The sequence below is a fragment of the Ciconia boyciana genome, chromosome 1 (genome assembly GCF_034638445.1).
Source record: "Ciconia boyciana chromosome 1, ASM3463844v1, whole genome shotgun sequence".
Classification (NCBI taxonomy): Eukaryota; Metazoa; Chordata; class Aves; order Ciconiiformes; family Ciconiidae; genus Ciconia; species Ciconia boyciana.
In genome coordinates, this window is record NC_132934.1 from 123034107 (window position 1) to 123060378 (window position 26272).

Here is a 26272-nt window from a genome sequence, read left to right on the forward strand (position 1 = left end):
GGCATTATTCAAGCATGTGTTATGGTCTCACTCATTTTCCTAAGGAAGAAAAATAATAATTCTTGTTGCATGTGTCCAGCCTTGCCACCAGACCCAGATCTTCCAGCTGCAAGGGAAAAGGTAATTAGCAACTGCCTGTCTTTCATCTGAAAGGGTATATGGCCTGGACTTTGCATCCAATTGACAGAGATGAAACTAATCCTGCTTCACAGACCCAAGTGCAAACAATGAATAAACTCTCCCGTTCCTCTGGGACAAGGTGGATCCAGGACAGTACAAACCCATAAATAACCAAATGCTTAGAAGTTGGGGAGACCTGTTTATTCATTAATGTGTCCTGCAAAGGGAAGGGGAAGAGGCAGGCGGTTTGCCTTCAGGATATGCTGCTTCTGTGGATATGCTATGCTGAAGCTTAACAAAGATGCATTTTTTTTTTCCTTCTCACTTATTCTTCCAACAAAAGCAAGGAACAGAGTGAAACTGAGTGAAGATTTGCTTTAAAAATTGAAGTCATCCCAGTCGATGGCCATATATGGCTTGTCAACAAGAAATGCTGCCCTCAACTCCCTCCCTCTGAACTAAGAAAAAATCTTACCTGATACAATGAGTTCGATTTTTGATTTCTGTGTTTTGCTGGGATGATCCCCAGTCTGTTTGTAGATGCAAGTATATACAGCTGTGTCCAGTAATTGGACATTGGAGAGCTTTAAGGAAAAGTTGCCATGCTTCATCTCATCCAAAAAAAGACTAGTTCTGCCATGGTAATGTTTGTCCTGGACATTCAGCGAATCCTGCCCATTGTGAAAAAAGTGCACTAAGACAGATTCTATCTGCCAGTAAAGCATTGAATTGGAAAGGATCAGCTCTCCAGGAGAGGTGGCGGTGCAAGGCAAAACGACAGTTTCTCCAACAAATGCATGGCACGTTGTGTCTGGTTGACCTGGAATAAAAAACAGACAACTTTCTCAGTACGGAGCAGAGCTAGGTACACCAGGTTTCCTGTAATTTGGCTTCATCGCATCATTATTGCCTCTCTTCCTCCCCCTTCTTCTGCTTGTGTCCTCCTGTTCCCAGCCAGGCAGGAGCAGTATGTGCTATGCCAGGACTGAGGGCCGTGTATGCTCAGTGCTCAGCCAGCTGTGCAGCAGGACAGATGTTGCTGTGTGCAAGTTACCTTCACTTTGTCAGTGTGGGTGCTGCTTGAACTTGTCTCCTTAGCTGGTGATTTTTCTCCCAGCTTCTGGGGATCTTAGTCTTTGAGATCAGGTGTCTGATTTTATTTTAATTTATCAGTCAGTTTACAAGAGGAAAAGGGGATGCAGGGAAGATGGGCAAGCATGGTTAAGCAAATTTTGGTTTTGTAGGAAGTCTGGCTGAAAAAAGGAGAGGCATGAAAAGGGTGTTATACCAGCAAGAGAAAAGTCCTGGATGAGTTTGGTCTCCCCCAACTCCCATTGCTTGCCTATCAGATTGTGGCTCCCAATTTGTAAATAATGTGCTAGAGGCTCCCATCTCCCTTTCCCTGCAACATCTTGGAGAGGGTCTGACAGAACAGGGCTTTTTTCTGCAGGTCTGGCTTGGTGCACTCTTGCTAACACCTGTCCTGTGGTGTCTCATACTCTTTGGTATAGTTATTCCCCCAGTACCCCAGAAAGAAGGTCTGTCATTCCCACTTTAGGTAAATTACTTTTCCAAGGCCTCAGGGAGACAGATACTTTGTACGAGTGGCCTGGACATTGGGCAGAGATGTTACCAACCTTACCAACCAATTCCAGCACATGCAAGAACCGGCGTAAGGGAAGCCTGCTGGAGTACAAACAGGCGGACGGGCAGGGCAGGAAGCCAGATGCATCACACTTATACACACTGTTCATTTAACAACTTCAATACTAATTATTTTTATAAATTCTTCCAAGTTAGTTGAAAGTATACTAAAACTTGCACAAATGGGGGAGTCTGCCACTATCATGTAGGACAACTCTTACTAGATTGTGGTGTTATATTTTCCAGGGGAAGATTGGGTTATGGAAGAAGGTTTCTATGCATTTATAAAGCATAGACAACTAGGTATTTTCAGCACAGAATGTGGGCTTAAATTAACACTTTGACCAAACCTGTTTCATAAAATGAGTTTATAAATTAAAATGCAGATGAATTAATTTGGATGGAAAACTCATCCCCAGCAGTGAGCAGAACAAAAGCAGCATGAGTCTGCGATTGTGCCAAGAAGAAAAGCTAAAATTCACTGTGAAACAACTTGGTCTGTTTTCATGGCCAAAGTTCTGTGAAGCATAAGGGGTAAGTAATCAGACTAAATATAGAAATAAATGTTCTTGGTTGCAGTGTGGCTGTTCCCGTGTCCTAGGCCTGCACCAGCTCTCTGCATATATTGGCCTAAAGACCAAAGAGAGTCCCAGTTGCCCCTTGAAGTCACTCTGACATCAGCCAGGGCTCAGCTTCTTACATGCTTGGGCCTCTGTTTCCATATTAATCAGCGTCTATTTTGAGGCTTGGTTGGTGCAACATCGTGCCCATCCAGAAATACATAAAAGCAGAAGGAAAAGTATAATTCAGAAAGCTGAATTGCAGAGCCAAGTGAGTGTCTTTGATTATAACTCTATCACCAAAAATCTGCTTTCCTTAGGTTTTCAGACTTTTCAGCTGAAAATCCCAGTCCACTTTTGCCCAGCAATGTAAACTTTCAGCTGAAAAAACCCCACATATCCCCAGTGCTACTTCTGGTTGTCGGTGGAAGGAGACTCCCCTTACTGCGTGGAGAGCTCAACCATTTTCAGACTGTATCCGTTGCTGACCAAGTTTTGTTTCTCAAGGGGAACCTGAATTACAACAGTATCCAAACAAAGGTCCTATTTTATTTATAGTAAAGCTCAGCCTCCACTGTACTGTTCCCTTACTGCCACAGCACGTATGACCCTACACTCCCCAAGGAGACTGCCTCAGCCTTGCATTTAGTGACATACCCAGGCAGGGCCATTAGCTGTACCCAGCACACCTAGAAGGGCCACCACCAGCTGAGGAAGGGCAGGGAGGGGAGGGAGCAGCCCGAGACCCGTCCCTGAGCTGTTTGTGCATGGGGAGCCGAGGAAGGCTGTGCTCAGCAGAGTCTCTTTGAGGCAAGGCCATGTCTGAAAGCGGACTACAGTTATGGGTGACCGTGGTTAGCTAACCACAGTGGGGAGATGAGCGTACCCGAGGCTGCTGCAGGTGTTTTGTAAGCCCTGGAAGAAGTGAGCCTCCAGAAGAGCTTTCTGGTAGGAAGAGTCTTGTCCACAGGATGCCATTAGGAGAGGGAGTGCTTGCAACGTGTGATGTTGCACACAGATGAAGAAAAGATAATCTTGAAATCAATAAAACTTGTGGCTCTATTCAGAAAAATGGACAATAAGCATTTGCTTAATGAGCAAAAGAGGGAGAAAGAGTGTTGGTCCTATGTCCTGACTGCGGTCACTTCTAAATTTGATATTGGTTTTAGAAGTGCATCTGTTTGCTTTTTGGCTCTTTATTCTTTTTCTGAAGATGGAGGACAGCAGTGCCCAGCATATCTGAGCCTAGCATAGCCACTCCTTTCTGGCATGATATGGCATACAAACCTTGTAGCACATACAATGACTCTATAAACACCCAGGGGTTTCAACCCACCCTGCCCTACACTGCTTTCAGCTGGTAAAACCAGGGCAGCAGGAGGCAAAAAAGGAGGCAAGTTGCTGAAGTTGCCTGGGACAGGATCAGGTGACTGAAATCTGGCTGTAATGAGTTCTTTAACAGAGCCTACAGCTGTATGAGGTCTTTTTGTAGATGGGAAGAACAGACTTCTGGGTACAAGTCAAGTAAGTGCCCTTATGGAAGCCAATCTTGAGAAGAGTGAATTCATGCTGAAGACTGGTGGTGCTGTGTTAAGCTTCTCACTGAGGCTACCGATGCTCTAGGAAGTGTGGAAGCAGAGAGCTTCCTGGCCAGAACGCTGAAGCAGCTGTGTAGTGAGCAGTGGGGATGGTGGCAGCTGCTGTTGGGGTGTGCAAAGCAGGGTGAGTAGCGCTCATCTGATCCACCTGGTAAGCGTTGCATGTGGAAGGTGCAGTTCCCTACCTTGGAAAAAGTACATGTTGGCACGCAGCTTTCACGTGCAGTTGTAAGATGCAAATGTAGAGCGAGATGAGTTTATTTTGTGGATTTTATTTTTAATTGTGTGTTTTAAATATTGCCCAAATGTTTAAGGCTATCAAGGTGAAGCTGAGTGTGCTAATTTAACCAAACTGTAAGATTTCTATACTGAGAAAACCCTGCTGCTTCAGTATCCAAAGTGTGGTGCAGGGAAGCTCATAAAGAGTGCTTTTTTATTTCTCCCTCCTTCCCCCCTGAAAATGATCTAGAGTAATCATTGTTGTTTATTAATTATATATTGCTTGTACCAGAGGAATCTGGGATGCCAGTAGGTGATCTAGAGTTTATGCCCTGTGGAAAAGGGCCTGGAAATGGAAAGCTCTTGAGTGTGTCTCTCAAGTTCACTCTGGTGATATTAGTACAGTTCTGATAGTAGACAAAGTAGTTTAATAGTGGAAGTAATGGGTTAAGTGGAAAAATCTTCCAGTGTTAGAAACAAGGCAACAGGGAATTTCTTGTATTTCTGAGTACTTATGAGCTCAAACTGAAATGTGTTACCCTGAGAAGGTAGTGTTGTGTGACTCCTTACAGGCTCATGTCTCACCTACATGCAAAAGTATTTTGGGGAGGAGAGGGGGCTGTTTGCAATCCCAGTTGCTTGCTCAGAAACACTGAACTGGAATTCCCTTATTTTAGGGAGGGGGAAAAAAAAAGAGTCAAAGTGTAGTCAGTTAGATGACTCCAGATGCTTGCAGGTGTACTCGACTACCAAAAGAACACATGTTGAGTAGCAATAGACTTTTCGCACTGCTCTGTGGAGACACATGAAAGTTTTCCCTAAAAATGTCAGTTGTGCTTCCAGAAGAGAGAGGGAGACTACTACCAGATGAAGTGTAACCTCCTGAACCACCGCAGTACCTAGTAAATGTGAGGCACTTCTGGGCAAACAGAGGAGTCTTGACCACACACAGAGGTCTTAATATTGCTGAAATTAAGCCTCAGATAAGGAAATTACAGGGAGATTGCCTCTGCAGCTTGTAGAAAACTCCCTCACCGGCACCTAGTAGTGTATCTCTTTCATAGGGAAGATCATACTTAATCTACATAATGTCAGAAACCCAGCTCTGCTAGAACTTGGCAGAGCATGTGCAAAGATTCAGGGAGAGAGACTGCTGCTGGGCTCCAGTCCTTTCACTTACCCAGTTATGCCTGTAGTGAGCCCAGCAACTTAATGAGTTTAAATACAAAAACAGATGCAAGGCAGTTGGGGGTTGTAAAGGATGAGGTTCCAAGTAATCCTTAACATTATGGAAATGGTAGGGTATTTTTAAGGATGTGGGCAGGATAAACTTTATAGGTAAAGATTTGTGCGCTTTGAAACGCCTTAACCTTGAAACCACTTCTTTCAGATATAGAAGTTTATCTGAAAGTTATTACCTGTACTTGCAAACCTTGGACTGTGATGAAATATATTCAAAGCAAAGCATGTATTTGTTTTGCTCCAAGATTCTCAGTTTGCAGTTTGTGTATTCACATACAAATACTTCCACAAACTCCTCTGTGTATTATAGTATATTTACCTCTGGGTAGAGATGCAAACAGTAAGCAGGCAACCATCCAGAGAGCAGTCTCCCTAATAAAGTGAGAGAGAAATGCCAAATGCTTTGTTAGAATGCTAGAGCAGAGATCAAAGACCTTTTCTCTGGCATAATTTATGCCCTGTTTCACAACTCCCTCATCTGTGAAGAGAATTTGGATATGAAGCTAGATGGGTTAGAAACCTTGTCTTGTTTTGTCATCTAGTCTTGGTGCGGATTGTATCTGCTGCCTGTAGATCTGAGGTTTCTCAATGGTCGTAATGGGATGGGGCTTCAGTCACAAACACCAGACCCATACTTCCCGCTTGCATTCTCATGTGGACAAAGTTAATTGCGTACACGTAGTCATAGTTTGTTATTGAGATTATTTTCTATTGGTAATGAAATGAAATTCCCTCTGCCCCCAAACTTCAGCTGCTTCGCAGAACAAGAAAGGTGTAGCTTACCGTTTCATTTTTGTGCCTTCCCCCAGCCTTTAGGAATCCCTTCCCCGTCACGAGCTTCACCAGGCACTCCAACTGCTACTTCTGTCTCTGCAAAAGCAAGAGAGTGAAAGGCTCTTTATTTTTGTTGCCATAAGCATTTCTCCAGAAGGGGATAGGTTATTTACTTCGTTTGCGGTGGTTCAGTCTGTTTTCTTTCACTCTGTGTAGATAATAGAGAGAGTGTATACAACAGTGTGTCTTTACACTCTGAATACACTCTTAGAATACAGAGAGTGTATTTATTTCCGTGTGTTGGACAGATGTGAGTCATAAGCTGTGTACTGACTAGCCCTGAGCTTTCAGCCCAGTGAAGGGATTCTTGTTCTATAGCCAGCTGAAATCAAAGGTGGTGAAACCTAATGGGTGTTGTATTTATAAAGAGGGGTAGATACCATCCCTCAGACTACCAAATACCACCCAAGCTGCGTATCTACCAACAAAATACAGAGATGGCTAATAAGCCTGTAAGGAAAATGCTGCTTAAAAGAGCTTCTTCTTTGAGGAGCCTGTTATATCAGGTCCTTCTTCAAAGAGGAGAAAAAAAACCCAAACAAACCCCCCCCCCAAAAAAAAACCCCAACAGAGTTGGGGGTGGGGGGAGAATGTGGGTTTGAGGCTTCCTCTCCCTGTCCTCATAGCATCTTGTAACTTAAGGAGTACAAATATCTGAGTGATCGTTCCCCCCCAGTGTGCTCTAGACATCATGCTGACGGTGGAAGTAGTAGTTTAGTCAAGGTCCTCTTCCCACTGAGGCAGCTCTGTGTGGGGAAGGTGCTGGTGCTGTTCTGCCTATTGCTCCTGGTGCAATGGTGCTTCCTGGGGTGAGCAAGACCCGAGAGCTGGATTTCTGTGTTTCTCCCTCTCTCCTCATGGCCAAGCCCTGGTTATGCTTCATTTACCAGCCCCTTCCTGGTACTCAGTGCAAGCCATCTGCCATCTTTTGGCTTCTTTGACGTTAAAACCAGTGTGTCCTGCATGTTTTTGATGAAATTCTCCTGTGGTTGCCTCCCTTGCCATTGTAATGGTTATTGTTTCAAGCAAGGGTATAAACTGATGCAAAGTGAGCTTATTCTATATGTGTTTCCATCCTGCCTGCCTTTTGTAAATGAAACTGAGACACTGATGGCCACTCTTATCTGCCTGACTAGTTCTCCATGGTGCCCCATGGAGTTTATCCTCCCTCTCAGCTTTGTACAGATGTTCCACTCCACATAAGGCTGCTCTGCAAAAATACCAGGAGCAAACTTATCCTGCACTCTGGCCTGGCACTGGGGCAAGAATGAGATGGATCTGGAGGGATGAGGGCTCCACACCAACTTGCTGTTAGGCAGCAGCAAGGTCTCTTGCCAGGCTGAAGGGGGGCAGCCTAGCAGCTGGTGCTCTGCAGCTGTGCTCTGTAGTGGTACTGTGGCCATGCCCTCTCTCTCTGTAGGTAAAGAGGGTCCTTAGGATATCTCCCTATGCAGAAAGAACTAAAAATTTGGTAGGTGTGGCCAGCTAACAGCTCTGTGTAAAGGTGCAATAGCAGCAGACAGGAATGACCCAAAAGTCAGAGCTCCTAGAAGTGATGTCATTCTTCTGAAGAATCAGTCATTTTCTAGCAGTTTTGATTCTGACTCAAGAACCATGTGAAGGCGGTTGTTCCAGCCCAGCCAGCTTGTTTGCGTCTCCAGCTTTGGCTTACTCCCACGGTGTCCCTGTGGGGTTTCTGGTTCTCACAAATGCCTGTACGAAAGTCTTGGGCTGGGGGGAAGTGGGATCAGACCTGAAACACCAAATTGCATCCCAATTGCATGTGAATGTTGCCATCCACGTGCTTTTGTTACTTCCCTACTGAAGTTTAAGCTTGTGCATAAAGAAGGAGCAAGGCAGGTCTTGTTTTAGGAAGTGGTATCTAACTGCAGGAATGCTTCAGACTGGTCTAGCTGGAGCACCTGACCCTCAAGGTAGCTTAATCCAGTGCTGTTTAGTTGAAATAACATTTCTTTCTGGATTGAGCTGACTCTGCTTGGAACAAATATGTTTACACTGAGCCTCCAGAGGGATTGTCCTTGGTACACTAGAGGGGAGATATGTTCCTGTCTGTGCAGTTCAGCTGGTGTAAGATGTTTCAGTCACTACATAGATCAGAATTTAAAATAATTAGTTTCTATTTGATATTTCACTTTTTTCCTTATTTTTAAGTGCTGTTTTAAATGAAAAGTTTAGGAAACTAACAAATAATTTTTTTTCTTTGTAATTTTTTCAAATTTAAAAGTTGAGCCATTTACTGTTCATTTTAATCTGACAAAGGAATTATTTAGGGCTTATTTTTCAGAGGTTAAAACAATTAACTGAGTAAGGCTTTGCAATGAAGAATCACTTCCTGAAGAATTAAAATACTAACTAATAACTTTTTAACACACTAACCTACCTAAAACAACTAAGGCATGCAATGCAATTAAAGTGTATGACTAAACTGTGAAACTCTGAACTTCTTGGCAATGTCTCTGTCATCCAACTTTTGCGTCATGTGTGCGAGGCCATTTACTGAACACATTAGCTCAGCCCGCAATAAAATTAAATTTATCAAGTAGGCAAGTAACCAAATGTTCCCAGTGCCTGTAGAATAGCAGGACTTTACATGTCAAAGTAAATGGATTTAAGTTTTCTCTTTCCAATGCAGGAGGGGTGGTGGTGAGAAAGGGTCTAAATGCTACTGTTGAAGGCTTTATCCTCATGGAGCACTAAAACTCTCCCTTTAAAATAAGTTAAGAAAATGGTATTTTCCATAAGTGCTCTGTTAACCCTGGAAATAGTGTTGCTGTGGTATATTAAGGACATTCCCCTGTGAACGGCTCTGCTGGCCAGGACAGCTGGGGTGGCAGGAGGGGAAAATGCTGTGGGTAGAGATGCTGTACATGAGCCAGGTGCCCATGCTGTGTGCAGATGGTTTTTGTTGTGTTTGGTTGTTTTTCTATTGCCATAAACTTTGCTCTGAATTCTGCAGGCAGCTGTTTGATCATCAGGGATGAGTGGTGTGGTTGACATGCCTAAGGGACGGGATGCCATCCAGAGGAACCCGGACAAGCTGGAGAAGTGGGCCCATGTGAACCTCATGAGGTTCAACAAGGCCAAGTGCAAGGTCCTGCACATGGGTCAGGGCAACCCCCAGTATCAATACAGGCTGGGGGATGAAGGGATTGAAAGCAGCCCTGAGGAGAAGGACTTGGGGGTACTCGTGGATGAAAAGCTGGACATGAGCCAGCAATGTGCACTTGCAGCCCAGGAGGCCAACCGTATCCTGGGCTGCATCAAAAGAAGTGTGGCCAGCAGGTCGAGGGAGGTGATTCTGCCCCTCTACTCCGCTCTGGTGAGACCCCACCTGGAGTACTGCGTCCAGCTCTGGGGTCCTCAGCACAGGAAAGACATGGAGCTGTTGGAGCGGGTCTAGAGGAGGGCCACAAAAATGATCCGAGGGCTGGAACACCTCTCCTGTGAGGACAGGCTGAGAGAGTTGGGGTTGTTCAGCCCGGAGAAGAGAAGGCTCCAGGGAGACCTTATTGTGGCCTTTCAGTCCTTAAAGGGGGCTTATAAGAAGGATGGGGACAAACTTTTAAATAGGCCTGTTGCAACAGGACAAGGGGTAATGGTTTTAAACTAAAAGAGGGTAGATTCAGACTAGATATAAGGAAGAAATTTTTTTACGATGAGGGTGGTAAAACACTGGAACAGGTTGCCCCAGGAAGTGGTAGATGCCCCATCCCTGGAAACGTTCAGGGTCAGGCTGGACGGGGCTCTGAGCAACCTGATCTAGCTGAAGATGTCCCTGCTCATTGCAGGGGGGTTGGACTAGATGGCCTTTAAAGGTCCCTTCCAACCCAAACTATTCTGTGATTCTATGGCACAGCTGGAGTGTGACCCACCGGTGATCATACAGTGGGCAGCAGTTCTGGTGGCTGAGCAGCCAGGTTATGGTACCAGAAAAACCAGCTGGTTTCAGTGATCAGTCCAGCAATGGCTTGTAGCCACGGTGCACCTGTATAATTTCACTGCAAAGAATGATGAGTTTGGGATCTAGACCAGAAAGGACCTGGGAACTGAAAACCTAGAGAAGGATCGTGAGAGGCTGTTGTGAATGATGGGCTGAAGGTAGGGTGCTGGCCAGGGCAAGGAGGAAGATGCTGAGCTGGAACCCTTTTGACATGGAGGAGGTACCTTTGTGTGTTGACCAACAAGTGTGACACTGATTTAAAAGTCATTGTGAACTAAGTGGACATGACAGTTTGGATGTTATATTGCAGGGACTGATTTGCTTGCCAGTTCTTCTGCTTCATTTGCCAACCTCCGGTACTGGCAGAGTAACATAGGTAATGCAGCTGGGCACTGAATGAATGGTGATACAAGTTGGAACAGGCACCAGCTGGAGAAGACACCAGTAATTCTGAAAGGACTAGCCAAAAATCACCTAGCAGATGAATGAAGGCCACTGCCAAGAAGGAAACTGAGAATTATGCATCTGGCAAAGCTTTGTAGCTTAGTCATGGATAGTTTCTTCAAGTTTTCCACTGGCACCACCCTCCCCGTGCCTTTGGCCTTTGAGAACAGATTTGTGCGAGCTGACTGTTGTTACTGATGCTCGTACAAGGATGGGGGGACCTTTCTCCCTGATTTTGAAATCGTGAGAGCACCCTGAGCAGAGAAATGTTGCCTTAATATTCCTTGTCAACATCAAGGCAATTTTCTGTCATTTCTTTAAATGTTCTCTACTCGTGTAACCCTGCAGTCCTTTTGCCTTTAGGTAAAAGCTAATAGCTAGTAGAAAGCTAATGAGTGAGCTTGCAAGTGGAAATTATGGTCTGGCTTCTTAGAGAAAGTTCTTATGATGCAACAGTCTGTACCGAAACTGGGTGATTACTTCTGATCTTATCTGAAAGCAACCTGTAAACAAAATGAGACATCATATAGAGAGCTGTCCTATAATTAGTTCAAGGAAAGATATTTAAGAGATCTCAGTGAGGGACATGCTGGCATGTATCAAAAAATGACAGTGGCTTTCTCTTTCAGGGTTTTAGATTTTTGAAATAAATTACCCTAATTTGAAAGCAATTTTCTGGGGATTTGTGAGCAGTGGCAGGTAGTGTTTCTGTAGCAAACTGCTGTGTGATTCACCCTCTCAGCTCAAGACAGTGGGAAGAAGTGCCCTTTGCCTCCTGGGGGACTGCCTGCAGCTTCAGGCTGCAAAGTGTGCTGTGGTGGCAGCTGAGTCTTGGATTGGGATCCTCATCTTCAGGTGCACTGCAGCAAACTTCATGTACTTGTGAGGGCAGCTGGTCTGGCTTTCATGTTTGTTTGTTTTAGCAAAGTTTATAGCTGTTTAAAACTCTCTGAACTTTTCCTTATCTGCTGTGCACTGGAGTGTTGTGTACTCTGTCCGTGCTCCCTCTCTTCCCTCCCCGTGCTCCAGTCACACCATCTGTGCTGTGGAGGTGGTGTGTGGTGGGTGGAGTGCTGGCTTTGGGCTTGCTTAGGTTTCCTCATGCTCCTGGAATTTCCCATTGCCTATTTAAGGCTTATTGTGGGCCACAGTCAGGCTCTGGGGACTGAAAGATTGTTATCAAATGCATAGCTAATCTGAAAAGTTACTCCTTCTCAGGGATAAAGAATGAGTGATGGTGCATTGCTTGCTCCCAGTGGAAAGCTGTACCCCATACAGAGTACTGCAGCAGGAACTTACACACCTTCCCCTGGCTTTGAATAAATTGTTTTGGTAAGGAGGAATTTATCCATGTGTATAGAAATAAAATGTGTATGGGAAACAGAAATTACATTTCATATCTGATCAGAGTTTCCAGGATTCGAACACACAAAAATCTTCCCAAAGGTCTGGAGGTCAACAGCAAAACTCTGGATGTGTCTGGCCAAAAAGGGAGTGTGTATGAGACAGCACGCTTGATAAACTGGAATGCTCAGGAAATTAGACTTTATTCTTGATTTCAGAATAACCTTTCTAAATAGCTCTCAGACTAGACTGAAGTTGTTTGTGGCTTTGCAAAATGGGAAGGGTTTAGGTGGCTCAGGGGACTGATGCTAAACGTGGCATGTTTCATTTCAAGTTTCGGAAGGAAGGAAGCACGCTCTTGGTATGCAAGTGAGCAGAATTCAACACTGATCAAATGATGCTACAGTCTTGTGGGTATTTAGTGGTTTCATGTTATGTTCAGTCTGATTGAATTCTCAGGCAGTCAAGATCCATGCTATCCATATTTCCAGCTGTCATTTCTGAGGAATTTCATATCTGTCATCTTCTTGATTCCCTTGGGTGAAGGTCAATCCAGAGACTAGAAGGATGTCTGTACACAGATCCCAGGGGGACGTTGTGTCTCTGCTGCCTGTGGGGTATGTGTTAGGCAGTGTTGCATGGCAACTGTCTAATTTTCAGTAGTGGGCTCTCATCCCATTCTCTTAAAACATGCTTTATCCTCTATGTAATGTAATTTTTGTGCTAAATTTAGCAGTTAGGTTTTCAAGAGAACGCTGCTGCTGTATAGAGTGGCAGGGCAGTGCCTTTCATTTGCTTTCTTTCTCTTGGAAAGACTCTTGACTTAGGGAGAAATTTCTGCCCTCTAAATCCCTAGCAAGTGTTCCCAGCCCCACCTATCCCTGTCTTGCATATCATAAGTCCTCCTGGGTTTGAGTGCTGCAGATTTGATGCTGTCTGGGTGGAAGCTCAGAAAGCACAGCCTAAGCAGCATATGGTGTATCCTACCCTTTGCCTGACCTTGTGCTTAATGGGTGAGACTTATTCCCTATGACTAGTGGTGTGCAGTGGTCTCATGCCCTTTTATGAAACTTCTGAAGAGAAACCAAAAAGTCATTGTTCCTTTTTGTAATGTCTTTCTAGCAGCCCCCCCACCCCCCCCACCCCCAAAGTTCCTCTTTTTCTCAATTCCTTTTTGGTCTTCTGAGAGTTTCCACTGCTCTTTATCTGCCAGTTCCAACAAAATTTTTTTTGTCTCTTGATGAATAAATTCTTCTCAAAAATAAAGATCTGTTCTTTCAAGAGATTGCTGTTACATGAAAAAGGCATAGGTGTGTGGGTTTGTTTTGCCTTTTAGAAAACCATAGTCTTAAGTAGCTCACAAGTGACAATGCAGAAAGAGGCAAGGGTTCCTTCAGCTGAATCAATATTGTGTGTGTTTTTTCTGACTTGGGGGGCAGTTCCTGTCTGAATATCTGCTTCTAGTACTCTCCGGATTATGTTTTATTTTACTGTTGTTTAACTTCTGAAGATAGAGGTATTGTAGAGTAAAATGTTAACATGGAAATAAGGACTTTAGTTTTTCATTCTTCACTGTGGGTCTTTTCCTCTGGCATCTGCTCAAACTGACCCTTAAATCAGTGGCATTACCTGATTCTGGAGCACTCTATTCAACAACCAAACAGCGAAGCTGATGCTTAGATTCACTTATGTGAGGAGTCCTGGAGACATTATTAAGTTAACTGATGTCAGTAAAAATGTTTGTTGGATTAATCCAACACTGACCAATACTAATATTTCTAAAGTGGATGATCTGAAGCTAGCTGTGAAAATGAGACCTGGTTTTGAAGAGAGAGATGATCCAGTTTCGGTTACTAGTACCACTTTGGAGTAGAGAGCTCAACTTCTGTGAAAGTGGCTCTCGGTGGGCACCTACTTACTGCCATAACCTCTAAAAAGCTTAGTTAGCTCTCTTACTGCCTGTGAGTGTGTGTGAGGTTCTTGCTGGCCATAAGCTGAGGAGAAACTTTTGCAGGCTGCGTTGGGGTAGGCGAGAAGATGGGTGAAGTAAAGTTCTCGCTGCCCTTTCTCTGGCCCCCTCAAGTACTAAACAATAGGTAGCTATGCCTTAGCCAGTATGTCAAGTCATATGAATCCTTGTAAAATATAGCTCCTCATGAACCAGATACAGGCAAGAAGAACCAAAATGAACTGAAATACATGGGAAGTTCTTGCATATTATGGGTGTGGTTGACAGGTATTTCTCCTTGCTCTTCTATGTCTGTCTTATGGCCTTTCCCTCCCACTGTAGTTATGACTTGCTTTAAAGGGTTTTGTGCCATCTGGATTAGAGATTCCCTGTGTGAAATAAGTGTTTCTCATTGGAGGACTAGATTGTCTAATGCTGTTGTTAATCTGTTACTTGTAGAAACATCCCTACACTGAAATGTCTCCACCTAGATTAAATTTCTGCGAAGAGTTTGCAGCTCCATCATTCAATGGGCTAAGCTCCTCAACTTGCATCTCTGTTGGAAATCTCATTATTATTTGAACTCTTCCTTTGTTACCAAGCCCTGCAGAGGGACAAGGACTCCCCAGTACATGCACAGCTACACATGTACAGAGCTGGTTCAGGCTTCTTGGAAAAGCAGGCTAAAGAGGGTATTGCTGCTAGAAATCATGGAAAGGACAGAGTAGGGCTAGTGGCTGGCAAAGAGACAGGTGACATGGGGTGCTGCCTCCTGCTACAGAGGGATGGACATCGCAGGAGCAGCAGCTGCCTCATGCTTCTTAGCTCCAGCCAGCCTCCAGCCCTTTGGTTCAGCAGGGCTCTTGGTGATTTAAGTGAGAGCATGTTTTCCCTGTGTCTCAAGCTGGGCCTGCTGTCCTGCAAATGCTGAAGAAGGTGTGTGGTCTGACCTTGGCTCTCTGCCTAGCACCTAGGCTTTCTCAGCAGTCTTTGATTTCTTCCACTGCTTAGAGCTGATAAGTCTCTAAAAGCTCATGAATGTGACTCCTTTTATCTTTGTTCTCCATCCCATCTGTACAGTGTCTTGACAGAGTGCAGCTGAAGGGCCGTAAAACTTAGGGAGGATATAACTCGACAATAATTGAGTTACTGAACACAAAGTAAGAACAGTATTGAGCTATTTATATTGTAAAGCTCCAATGCAAAAAATATTTTTTTTAAACTGACAAACTGTCAGCATTTAGTGTAATATTTTCATAAATGTTTGTGGTGATGGCTTTACCTGTGTCTTGCTCAATATATTATCTATTTTACAAGTGTGTTTTTTCTCTTCAGTCAGCAGTTATCTTTCACACCAAGCCAGGATTATAAAACCCCCTTGGTAAATGTCATCAGTCCAAAGAAGGAAAGAGGAAAACTTCCCTCCCTTTGAACTTTCAAATCCATATAGCGGATAAAGCCTGGTCATAAGGGAGAGGAAGAAAGGGAAATTCTGGGGGACTTTCCTAGGAAGCAGAAGGGAAACTATTTCAGGCCTAAGAGACTGCTTTGAGCTGACAGGATAGTCAATAAAATGTCTTTATTACTTTTGTTCAATGCCTTGTCTGGGAGGAAGTAAACACACTAATGCCAGAGAATTTCCATTCTCCAAAACTACTTTCCAGTTCAATACTGTGAGAGTAGGGAAAATCCTGGCCTGCAGATGCTTATTTTTGCTGGTAACTGTTGCCAGCAACAAGATCAAGGACTACCAGTTTCTTTTCTAGATTGTGAGTCCTCTCTCCTCTTAGCTATTTTTAATTTGCAATTGTAGAAACCACCTTTCCTCAAGACAAGATGATGTTGTTAGTGATACATATACACAATTCCCCTAAGATACAATAGACTTATTTTTTCTCTCTCAGACCTGTTACTAGACAATACATCTCCCCCATGACTTGTAACGCTACGATCAGTTGGATCCATACTTCTTGACAGGTGAGAAAAGGAAGAGAGTTGGATGAAGGATGAACTTCAGAAAATATTTATTATTGTCCTCTAGGAAAGTGTTAAGTATTCATTGACAAAATGGTGAGCTTCACAGGTAATTGAGGCTAATTAGTAGCCAATGCTGTTGTAGTTGCTGCATTGGATGTGGAAACACTGGGAATGGTAGGTCTGAAAATGAAAGCTCAGGATGTCAGGGTGAGAGGAGAAAAAGAAACTGAGGTTAACCAAGGTTGGTGTACCTTGTCTTGGCTCTTCCCCAGAGAATGATGTTAACTTGTGACTGAACTGACTGAGCCCTGTGCTGGGCACCTCGCTGAGGGCTTATATACCTAGAAGACAAACTCTAAGGCAATGGCTCCTCTGAGCGAGAGGAACCACCCGAATCACATCCTGTTTTTTTCTACTAAGCTGCAAAATGCAGTTTGAACATGCTTATAAGCAACTCTTCGTCATAAAGTCTTTACAGTCCTGGAACAAAGCTTGGGGCTAATCAATAGTATTAATTAACTCACTGATGTCAAGAGCTACTGAACTGAAAGGAGGTAGTCTCTGCCTGAGCTGGTCTCTCTAGAAGTATTGCTCTGTTAAAGCAAAAGTGAAGGTGTCTGGGTTTTATTTGTGGTTTGTTTTCTTTTAATTATTGCAAACAGACCTGCAGATGCAGTTTGAGAACTTTTTGAGGAGGGAGGAACTGTTTGTAGAACAACCTTCCCTGAGCGTAATTCACAGCATGTACCCAGTACCACCTGTGTTCTAACAAAGTATCTCTACTATTCCTGCATGTTCTGGTGGCACCTTTTCTTATGCAAGGAAAAACAGGTAGGGGTGGTGAATGTAAATAACTAAGAAAAGGAAGAGCTGTTCCCTTCTCCAGGAGCCCATCTTTGCCTTCTCCATAGTTACCCAGTGAAAAGCACAAAGTACTAATGGAATACTTTGTACTAGTAAAAAGATTAAGTCCTAGTGGTTCAATAACTCTTGAACAGTGACAAAAATAAGGCTGACAGTTGCCAAGTATTGCAGACTTAAACCCGCCCCCCTCCTCCCAATGGAATTGCCGTCCCAACCCCTGCTTTTTGAAAATATTTACAAAGCTGAAGCCTACACAGTCTTTTAAACCTAGCTGCTCTAGTATAGAGCAGAAAGTTTCTAATTGTATGGCTGTGTTACAAGCACGAGGATGTTAATGTCCAATTAACTTCTGTCCATCAGAGATGCATGCAAATAGGATCCTAAATAGGGGCCCCTAAAAGCACCTGTAAGCACTTCATGCTTCTTTTGCTAAGCTGTAAACAATTGTTCCAAGCAGAGAACGGCCATATGTAGAGCTAATGGGCTGTACATACAATATACAACATAGAGTTGTGTTGAGATGCCCAAGTTATTTTGCCCAGGTGTTGGAGGACTGTAGACTATTGGCTTGATAGCTGAGGTAGATGTATTTGTCTGAAGGAAATATCTTGAACAATCAATTTGTGTAAGTAGGAAAAAGAAGAGCGGGGATCACAAACACTTCCTGCAGACCCTCTTCTGGAATGTTTCTCAATCCTCTTAAAGCTTTCAGATTTTGTTGTTAATGCTCAGTTCAGATCTGTTCAGCCAAATCATTTTACAATCTGAAGCACCCATCTCTCAAGCATTGTAAGCATGATTGGATCTAGTCTCATCCTTGTTTGACCAGCAAAAGTGCTTTTTCTGTTATCTGTGCAACGCATTGCATTTTTTTTTACCCCCATCTGTAATTGTGACCTCACAAGGAGGTGCTGGCTTCTTTTCAAAGTAGCAAGCTTGGGGTTTGGAAGCAAAGCAAGCAACTCCTTTCTTTCAAAGCACTCTGAAAGACCCCCTGTGTTTGATTCCTATAGATGTTTCTATTTAGAACTGTGGCACAAGAAAGAGGTGGCATCCTCCCCCTTACCCTTTTCTGACAACAGTACCCTATTCTTCCTATGGCTGTGTGTGTATAATTTTCACACATTGCCTGCTCTCTCCTTTAGGTGTATGTGGGGAACCTACTGCAAGCTGTTTAATTATTGTTAACTGTGTGTGTGTCTTGATGGGCGGGAGGTGTGTGTGTGTGTGTTCTTTTTCTGTGGTGGTTCAATGTCTTGACTTTCCTGTTGGAAACTGTAGGGCTTCAACAGAGTTTTTTGTGAATGATTTTTAGGTGAAGGCTGTACTTGGGTAAGTGCTGCTCTTCCAGAATTGGAAGATGACTCTCAGCTCTGTTTGGGACAACAAAAACACTTTGTTGTGTGTGGTGGTTTTTTTGTGGTTTTCTGTTTGTTTGTTTTAAATCCAAACTCACCTCTTTCCAGTCCTTCTCTCCCCTTTCCCCCAGTGGACTACTTTGCAGTAGAAGACTCTCGTCCCCCAGAAGAAAGCAGAGGAACAGTGTAAGATGGAAGCCACAGTTTCTTATGCTGTCATGTTTCTTACTGCAATGTCTTTCTGCGACTTCATTTTCCTATTGCAAATTGGCACTGGCAGCCTTGCAAGCCCACATCTTCACAGGGTACAACCAATCTCTTTTTTCCCCCCTTTTCCTCCTTTAATATACTGCTCCATAGCGTGTCTGGCTGCTGGCTTATACACTAACATGTTTGCAACTGATAATGGGTTAGACTTCATGCACTTCTCAACAGTGACCCTAACACCTCTACCACAGCTGAGGCGGTGAGAAAACAAGCTTAAGTTTTTGGACCCAAATTCTGTTGGATCCAATTTCTGTTTTGAAGCAATAGCTTTTGGTGTGCTTTGGGGCAGTGATGTTGCCTCAGACAAGTTTGGAGCTGTTAGAGGCAAAAGCCAGCAGAAACCACTGTCCCAAGCCTAGAAAAATCTGGAGAAACCACTTCTCAACTGTTGGCCTAGACCACATGGTTCCTCTTCTCCCCTGTACCACAGAGGTGACTGTAGTGCCAGAGATGGTAGTGTGGTTTAGCCATGCAGTGTCGTGATGGGGTTGAGGCAATGCAACAGGACAAAGAACTCTAGGGACATATGAGATGTAGCTAAGGGTGACCTGGGCTAGTCTGCAGTGGCAACCCAGTGCTAGGAAAGGCCTGAGGTGGAGCTATGAGAGGTGATTCTGAAAACCAGGTATATTTAACTTGGGTACCCCTCACACCTCTGATCCTTAGAGTTAGCAAATACTAATTGCTATTATGACTTGAGCAATGTTTGTGTCCCTGCTCTGGCTTTGCTCCTAATTAGCTCATGTAGGCAGTAAAACTTTACTTTGTGCAGGACTACATGAATTGTGGATGCTGGGGAGTACAAGCACAATGTAAGCCTGGCCAGTATCTGAGATACCCATGCTATCCCTCAATAGTGTTTCCTGTTGTTACTGCTGGAGATGAAGAACTAGGTTAGACTTGTATGATTCAGTGGGGCACTTATTTGGGCAAGAGCTGCAGAGTGTAACTCTCATGTTTGTCTTAAATACAAGGAAAGAAATAACTAGGACAGAGAGACTAGGAAGTCCAACTGATGTTACTACAACAGCAATACAGGTGATATTAGAAAGGATGCCTGAAGAACAGAGAGTTACCAGCAGTCAAGTTGGAAATTGTATTCCCCAGTAGAATGGCTGTGTCAAGGGAAGACAAACTGTTGTTGCATAACTGCTGGAATAAAACCGCACAAAAGTGCGTGGAACGGGCAAATGAATTCTGGCATGGCTTCTGTGTCTCCTGCTGTTAATGCTTTTGCTTTCTAACACAAATTCTCTGGACTCTCACAGGAGCTGACTTTACAGGTCTGTCTTGGTTTTGTCTTTTCTCTTGCCTTGAGAACAGTGCTAACAATCTCTGCTGGTTGTTTTTTTTTTTTCTTATTTTTCAAAGACTTGTCAAAGGACTACAAGGCATGTTGGGGAGAAGAGGGAGGAACTAGGCAGGTGCTTTGGTTGATCCCATAAGCCTTACTTTTCTCAAGAAACCAGGTTGTGAACTGTTAATTGCATCTTCATACAATTGGCTGGTACTGATCTTTCTGGATTGTGAGAGAACAGAAAAGATAAGCCAGTCTTTGAACTTAAAGATGACAACCTGATATGCAAATTGATTATAGCTCCCACGAACCTTGTGAGGGATACAAGTCCTAAAAGCTGCTAGTTTTCAAGTGGTCTTCAGTTTGCTTTTCTAAGGTGATACAGTTCAGTGATAATGGAGCTCTGGTAGCGAAGTGTCTCATTTCCTCAAAGGGGGCTTACTTCAGTTGTACCCATGTAACCCTTTCACCAGTTACTGTATTTAATACCAGAGATATTTGGCATAACACCTGTCATTTGAAAGTAGGACACAGCTGAAAGTAACCTGGAGAATTAATATCTGAAAGCAACAGATGGTGTCAAGCTTATGAATGCTACCCAGATGTCTTGTGTGGTAATAGAATCTGATGGTCACTTGGTAGTGGACAATAGGGTCATCTTGAGGGTTGTGATGGAGGTCGCTTTAGATATGGCCCTGGGCCTAAACAAAGTACCTTAGCAATGAGTCACTGGATCAACTTTGTACAACTCTGCTATAAAGGCAACTTGCTGGCTAGGTAGGCAGGCTACACCTACACTAAGAGAGCAGTGCATGGGTAGCTGCTGCCATCTCTTTTCTGTAATCAAGAGTCCACCAAACTTAACCTTTTTCAGTGTCAGAGATGCTGAACAGAACTTTTATACATTTATGCTGTTTTAAGCATGTTGGTAAGTAATGACTTGAAAAGAAAGAGGAGCAGCTTGTGCAAAACCACAAGCTTTCACACTGAAAGATCAGCCTGACATCTCTGCGGTCCTACACTTTCAATATAGGAAACCCCCTGTGAAAGTTTAGGTAAACTTAGTTTTACAGTATATTTTCAACTAGCCCTAAACTGGAAGTTGAGGGTGTGAAATGCACATCCCAAATAAGGCTTGTAAATTCAGCAGTGCATTGCACTGACCTACAGTTTGGTCTCTAGGCCTCACCTTTCCCCACCGGGGAGGTAAGCTTTGTGAATGGATTAGGTTACCAGCCTCAGGAATGATAAATACAGTCAAGCATCTTTGCAATCGATGAACTGATCTAAAGCAAAATCATCTGAAATTTTGTAGGGATTTAGTCCTGCATGATGGGGCTCTGTACTGAGCCCCTGGTTCTGCAAACAGCAGCCTCCTTCAGGCACAGGAGGCAGCTGCCTAGGGCACTGGTCTGCAAGGAGCAGCTAGAGTCTGAGGAAGCAGCAGCCACCAAGGTGGAAGGATCGGCAGCTGCTGTTTAGGGAGAGGGTGGTAGAAGATGGAGACAGCTTCTCTGCAACCTTACTTTACCCCTTCCCATCCCTTCCTCCTCCCCTTCGCTCTGTAGTGGCAGGGGTGACTGAGCCCTTTCCTTCCCAAAACAGCAACGTTTAGCTTCACTGGTGTTGTTGAGAAGTCCTGACAGTGCTCTACCTGAAGCACCCTTCATGTGACATGTCCCTGCTCCCACCATGCACACTTACCTCCCTTGAATGCCTGCTCTTTCCTTTCCATTGACTAATACCCTGTGAAATACCTTCTGATGGCATCTCGCATCAGGGTTTTTTCCCCTAGGATGATCCAGGCCCGGTAGCTCCTTCTGCAAGGGCTGAACAGGCTGCAGCTCTACTGGTGGTGATCTAGTAGCTCTGGGGTAGCTGGAGGAGCTGGTTTGGTCTCTACAGTGCCATAAAAAAGATAAAAGCTCTTCTGCACAGTAGCAGGTGCCAGTGGCACATCTGTTTTGGCACCCTTCAAGCTCTTGGCTGGAGTTGTGCACAAGTGATGAGGCTTTGCATCACCTAGATAATAACTGTTCTTTGGAAATCCAGGAATATGTGGGTTGGAGCGTTGCAGTGATTAGGTCTGTACCACTGATTTTGGAAATGCCATTAAGTGTGTGGTACAGCAGCAAACTGCTAGTTGGGCACATGATGTGCCTTGGAATATAAAGGGCACAAAGATGCACTGTATTGTTCCAGCAATATCAAAAATCACGATGTGCATGAGTGGAAATCTTGTGATATTATCACCTCACAACTCTGCATCCTTGGATATCTGCTCTAAGAATGTCAGAGAACCAATATAATTTGGGAGGCCACCCATAACTGAGCAGATGGTTATGACTATGTAGTTGCAGGGCCAGTCTTCTCAAATGTTTCTCTGTCCACGTATCCTAGAGCCATGACATAAACATTGGACATCCTAGTTTGTGGTAACTCTTAAACTGTTTACTCTCAAGCTCTTCTGATAGTCTCTGCTTTAGTGATCTCTTAAGGTGCATATTTACCCAAATCGGAGATGGAGACAAGATCATAGCTTTCTGTCATATTGTACACGTTGAGAACTGTAAACATCAGTGAATAGTCCTGCTTTCTGTAAGTGAGAGCAAGACATGTAAAATACCAGCTGAAGCTATTGTAAGGGTTTCTGTATATGTGAGAGATCATTGTTTGTCTTTGGGTTTCTCTAACTAAAAACTCTTGTTATACTTTTTTTAAAAAGACTACTTTCCTTTATTCAGTTCTTGCAGAAGATGCATTTAAAATCATAGGCCAAATACTTTAAAGTATACTTATATGCAGAATATAGAGGCAGGACCATATGTGGCTAGGTTCTCTGGCACCTTGTAGTATGCTGTGGATATTTTGTTAGGATCGAAGGGTTGTCCAAGTCTTGCATGTCTCAAAGTACTTACGAGTGTTTTTCTGATACAGTCAAACCTTCCTAAAACACAATATTATTCAATGCACAGCTGTTACTGCTAGAGTAAATGATTGATTTTCTGCTTTGCCATCAGATTCTAGGGAAGTAGACACTTCTAGGGAGACATCTAACAAAGCTGTAGCCAGGACGATTTTTGCTGCTGTGATATGCCACTTGCCTTTAGTCTTGATAGATGTAGCGACTGAGAGAGTCTTCCTGCTACTGCTGAGAAGAGGTGTGCTCCCAGAGTCACCCCTGCTTCCCACAGCTGGGCTGCCTGAATCCACATCCTCTCTTGTCACTAACACTTCATGAAAACACATCTTTTGGACGTGGCCAAAGCCTGAGTTCTGAGTATTTGTGGTAATGTATGACAAGACTTGGGGCCTCAGAAATTACTAAGCTTGGAGTCAAAAGTATACAGAAACTTTGATTTGCAAAGACAGGATTCCTTCTCCCATTTGTATTTGCTTACTAGTAAAAAGAGCTGATGCTTTCAATGAGAACTTAAGTTGATTGGTCTTTTGATGATGGGAATGTGGAGATTACCTACTGCATCTTGTAATTTCAGTTGGGGAAGTGGGGAGAAGAGTGTTTAATGGGACTTGCTGTGCAACTTACTGCATACCTAACTCTTGCAGGAAAAGGGATGTGATGTCCTCAGATAGGAAAGTACAAAGTGCTAATTGATATGGCATTGTACTTAGTTTACTGGCAGCTGTCAGTAAACTATCTTGATGACTCATTATAATGCAGGCAAACAAAATATTTTGTTTGGATCTTAGAGCACTATTAAATGGCATTAAACATTATGGCTGCCCTTTTTGTAGACACAAATGTCTGTGAGAACATGTAATGGAACACGCTCTCTTTTTTTTTTTTTTTTCCCCCTCCCCTTGCTGACACCTTTGTGGAGAGTTAACTAGCAATTATTAGGTATGATTGGTACTGTACTTTAACCGATAACAGTTAAACAAAGTAGAAGCTTATGGGTTGAACACAAGGGAGAAATCATTTGTAGAAAGCACTCAAACTATGTAAACTTTAAATGGCCTAGTTTTGAAGCACTTCCTCTGAGCACTTACGGAAATCTTCTCTAGATGTTAACATGCTGATCTCATGCCTGCAGTTCAAAGCCCTTACATCCCTGTCCTACTACCAGATGGGATTTGAAGAGCTTGATTAGTTATTTATCTTACAATGCCTCAGATTTTGAGGACCTCAAAGCTGACCTTGGCACTTCTAGGACTGTTTATTTAGAGGACTGAACTAAGAGTGCTACATATTGGTCTTTCATAATCCTTCATTCAAGCTGTAAACAGTCATTTGGGAGATTAAGTTGAGGTGGCAGCTGGAGGATAGTCAACTCCTTAGAGCAGCTCTGAAGTGGAATGCAGAGGTTTTAGGAACTGAAGCAACCCTATTTCTAAGCAGTTGTTCAGGGGAGGCAAAATGTCTGAGGAATAGCTTTGCAGCCTTGCAGCCCTTGGAGCCACCTGAGGTGAAATAGTTGCCCTGGCCTAAATGGGGTAAGTCATGGGCTGTCTCTGATCTGCACCTTGCTGGTAGTGAGCTGATGGTGGTCTTAGCCATGACTTGTGTTACCTCAGCTGTGCCCTATTTCTTACACCTGCTCCACCCCAAAATCTCCTGTACTATGGGCTGCAAATGCAAGGAGGATTGGAGCTGAAGTAGCACTTTTACACCCCCTGGAGATGACTCTTGACACAAGGACTATTTCTGGGTAGAAACTTGTTTATTCCTCTCTCAATGCACAAGAAAAGTAAGGGAAAATGGGAACCAAAACAATAAAACTGAATTTTAATCAAGGCTATCCGAACTTAGGTCCTTCTCTCCAGTCTTCTGAGGATCTGTAGCTGGGGTGAGGTAGGGCCACACTGCCAACCGTGTCAAGCCAGTAGAGTTGCACTGACTTACATCAGCTTGTGCATGTCACTTTGCATCTGAATCAAGATGTGCAACTTCAGCTGTGAAAGCAGTATGCAGAAGACACATGTAAATTAATATAGTGGCTTCATACCATGACCACCATGAAACTTGCAGCTGTAGTTGAGGTACTCAAAGGGTGAAATTAATTGTGGAGGATAACCTTTGAGGACAGAAGTTTCCCATGAGGAAATTCAAAGATCCCCCAGCCAGACCTGCCATACAACCCTGCTAGCTCTTTAACTGGGTATTTTGCTTTTGGTTTGAGAATGTTAAGGCTTCATCCAGATGCTAGTGCAGCCACATCCTGGTGCCATAAAAGGAACCTGTGCTCAGCAAGGCACTGCTGCTCTCCTTGGCCTTAATGGACCCTAACTGTGGGCCCAAGAGCTGTTTATGGAGTTAGGTTTCCCCAGAGTATACTTATTGGGTGGATGACAATGCTCTAGTACAAATGAACGCATTCTTTTTCTGCTTCATTCCTTTGTGAGGAGTGAAGAAATGGGGGAGGAAGTAGTAAAATGAGTGTTATAGTATAGGGACTTACATGAGTTTTAGTCACAGATAAAATGCTGACCCCTGACTCTCTAGCTTGGCACAGCTATTTCCCAGCCTGTCTTGCAGAGGAGACCTTTCCAGGGAAACCTTTTAGCCTCAAAGTTTTTAAAATGTTTTTCCTCCCTCTCTCCCAGCAGAGGACTTGGAAAATACAAGAGATGCAGCACAACACAGGCACCCCAGGGAGCGCTCATTCCCATCCTCTCAGCTGCACGTTGTTACAGTCTTTCTTGTCAGGAAAGATTCCTTCCTCATCCCAAACAAAAAAAATCAATCTGTAAAATAATATAAATTTTGATATAGGAGACAGTAGAAGCTCTAATAGATTCTACTCTATAGATCCTAGCACAAAGGGGCCTCAAATTCCTACAGGGTCATGCTCTGCATTCAAAAATCTCTTGGAAATATAGCCCCAATGTAGTTGCTGCAGGATGTGCAGATGTCTGAGCCAGCTTTTAAGCCACCACTGTGCATTTTGCCAACAGATGAGCAGTGAGTGGCAGTGCAGGAGTCAGAGTAGGCAGCAGTTAGAGTGGGATTAGCCTGTGCCAAACACTGTCTTGCCCCAGGCACCTGGCTGCAGTACTGCTAACTAGCTGTAATTCTGCCAGCTGGAAGGAAAACTCAGCTTGCAGCCTGAGTAGTCAGAAGCATTGCTATGGGTGATTGAGTGAGGAGTGCATGGGAGTGAATTAACCATGGAATGGCCCTTGCTGGATATGCAGTAGAGCTGGAAAAGTGGTAGCACTCCCTGCTGCCATCTCCTCTCACCTCTTAGGTTTCACAAATGCTTCTGGGCATCTCTTTTTTTTTTTTTTTTTTTTTTCCCCTTTGGAAGTCCCAAATGTGTGTTTCTGGTGGGTGAAGAGGCAGAATGTGGCTATTGGGCAGATCACTTCATCATAGCTATTTGAGATATGTCTTTCTCTGGACAGTAAAGTGCATTTGGGTAAGAGGAAATTGTCACCTTTCAGGAAGTAAGAGTTCATGGTAACTGCAAGAGACAGTAACTGCAAGATAAGTGTGTTTTGGGTGCAGTTCAGTGTTGTTTGCACTGTTTGTTTGCTGTACCAGGGAACAAAAAGACAACACCAGCTCCTCCAAAGCTGTGTAGCTGGAACATGCTGAGTCTGCAGATATACACAATAGCCAGTTTGCATGCAT

The 26272-nt window shown here is 43.8% G+C and overlaps 1 protein-coding gene across 4 annotated transcripts in view; it reads right to left on the reverse strand.

Annotated features, from left to right (window-relative positions):
• LOC140644619 (ICOS ligand-like) overlaps window positions 1–26272 on the reverse strand; it is a 36995-nt gene that overhangs the window by 5121 nt on the left and 5602 nt on the right. For 3 of the 4 annotated variants that reach the window (XM_072847642.1, XM_072847650.1, XM_072847657.1), the window contains 3 exons: window positions 6167–6253; window positions 5703–5755; window positions 596–940 (listed from right to left, as the gene is read on the reverse strand). In XM_072847642.1, the coding sequence (XP_072703743.1) occupies window positions 596–940; window positions 5703–5755; window positions 6167–6174 (406 nt within the window). In that variant the 5' untranslated portion in view covers window positions 6175–6253. The remainder of the gene's footprint in view (window positions 1–595; window positions 941–5702; window positions 5756–6166; window positions 6254–26272) is intronic. The other variant, XR_012039813.1, reaches the window with a different exon arrangement.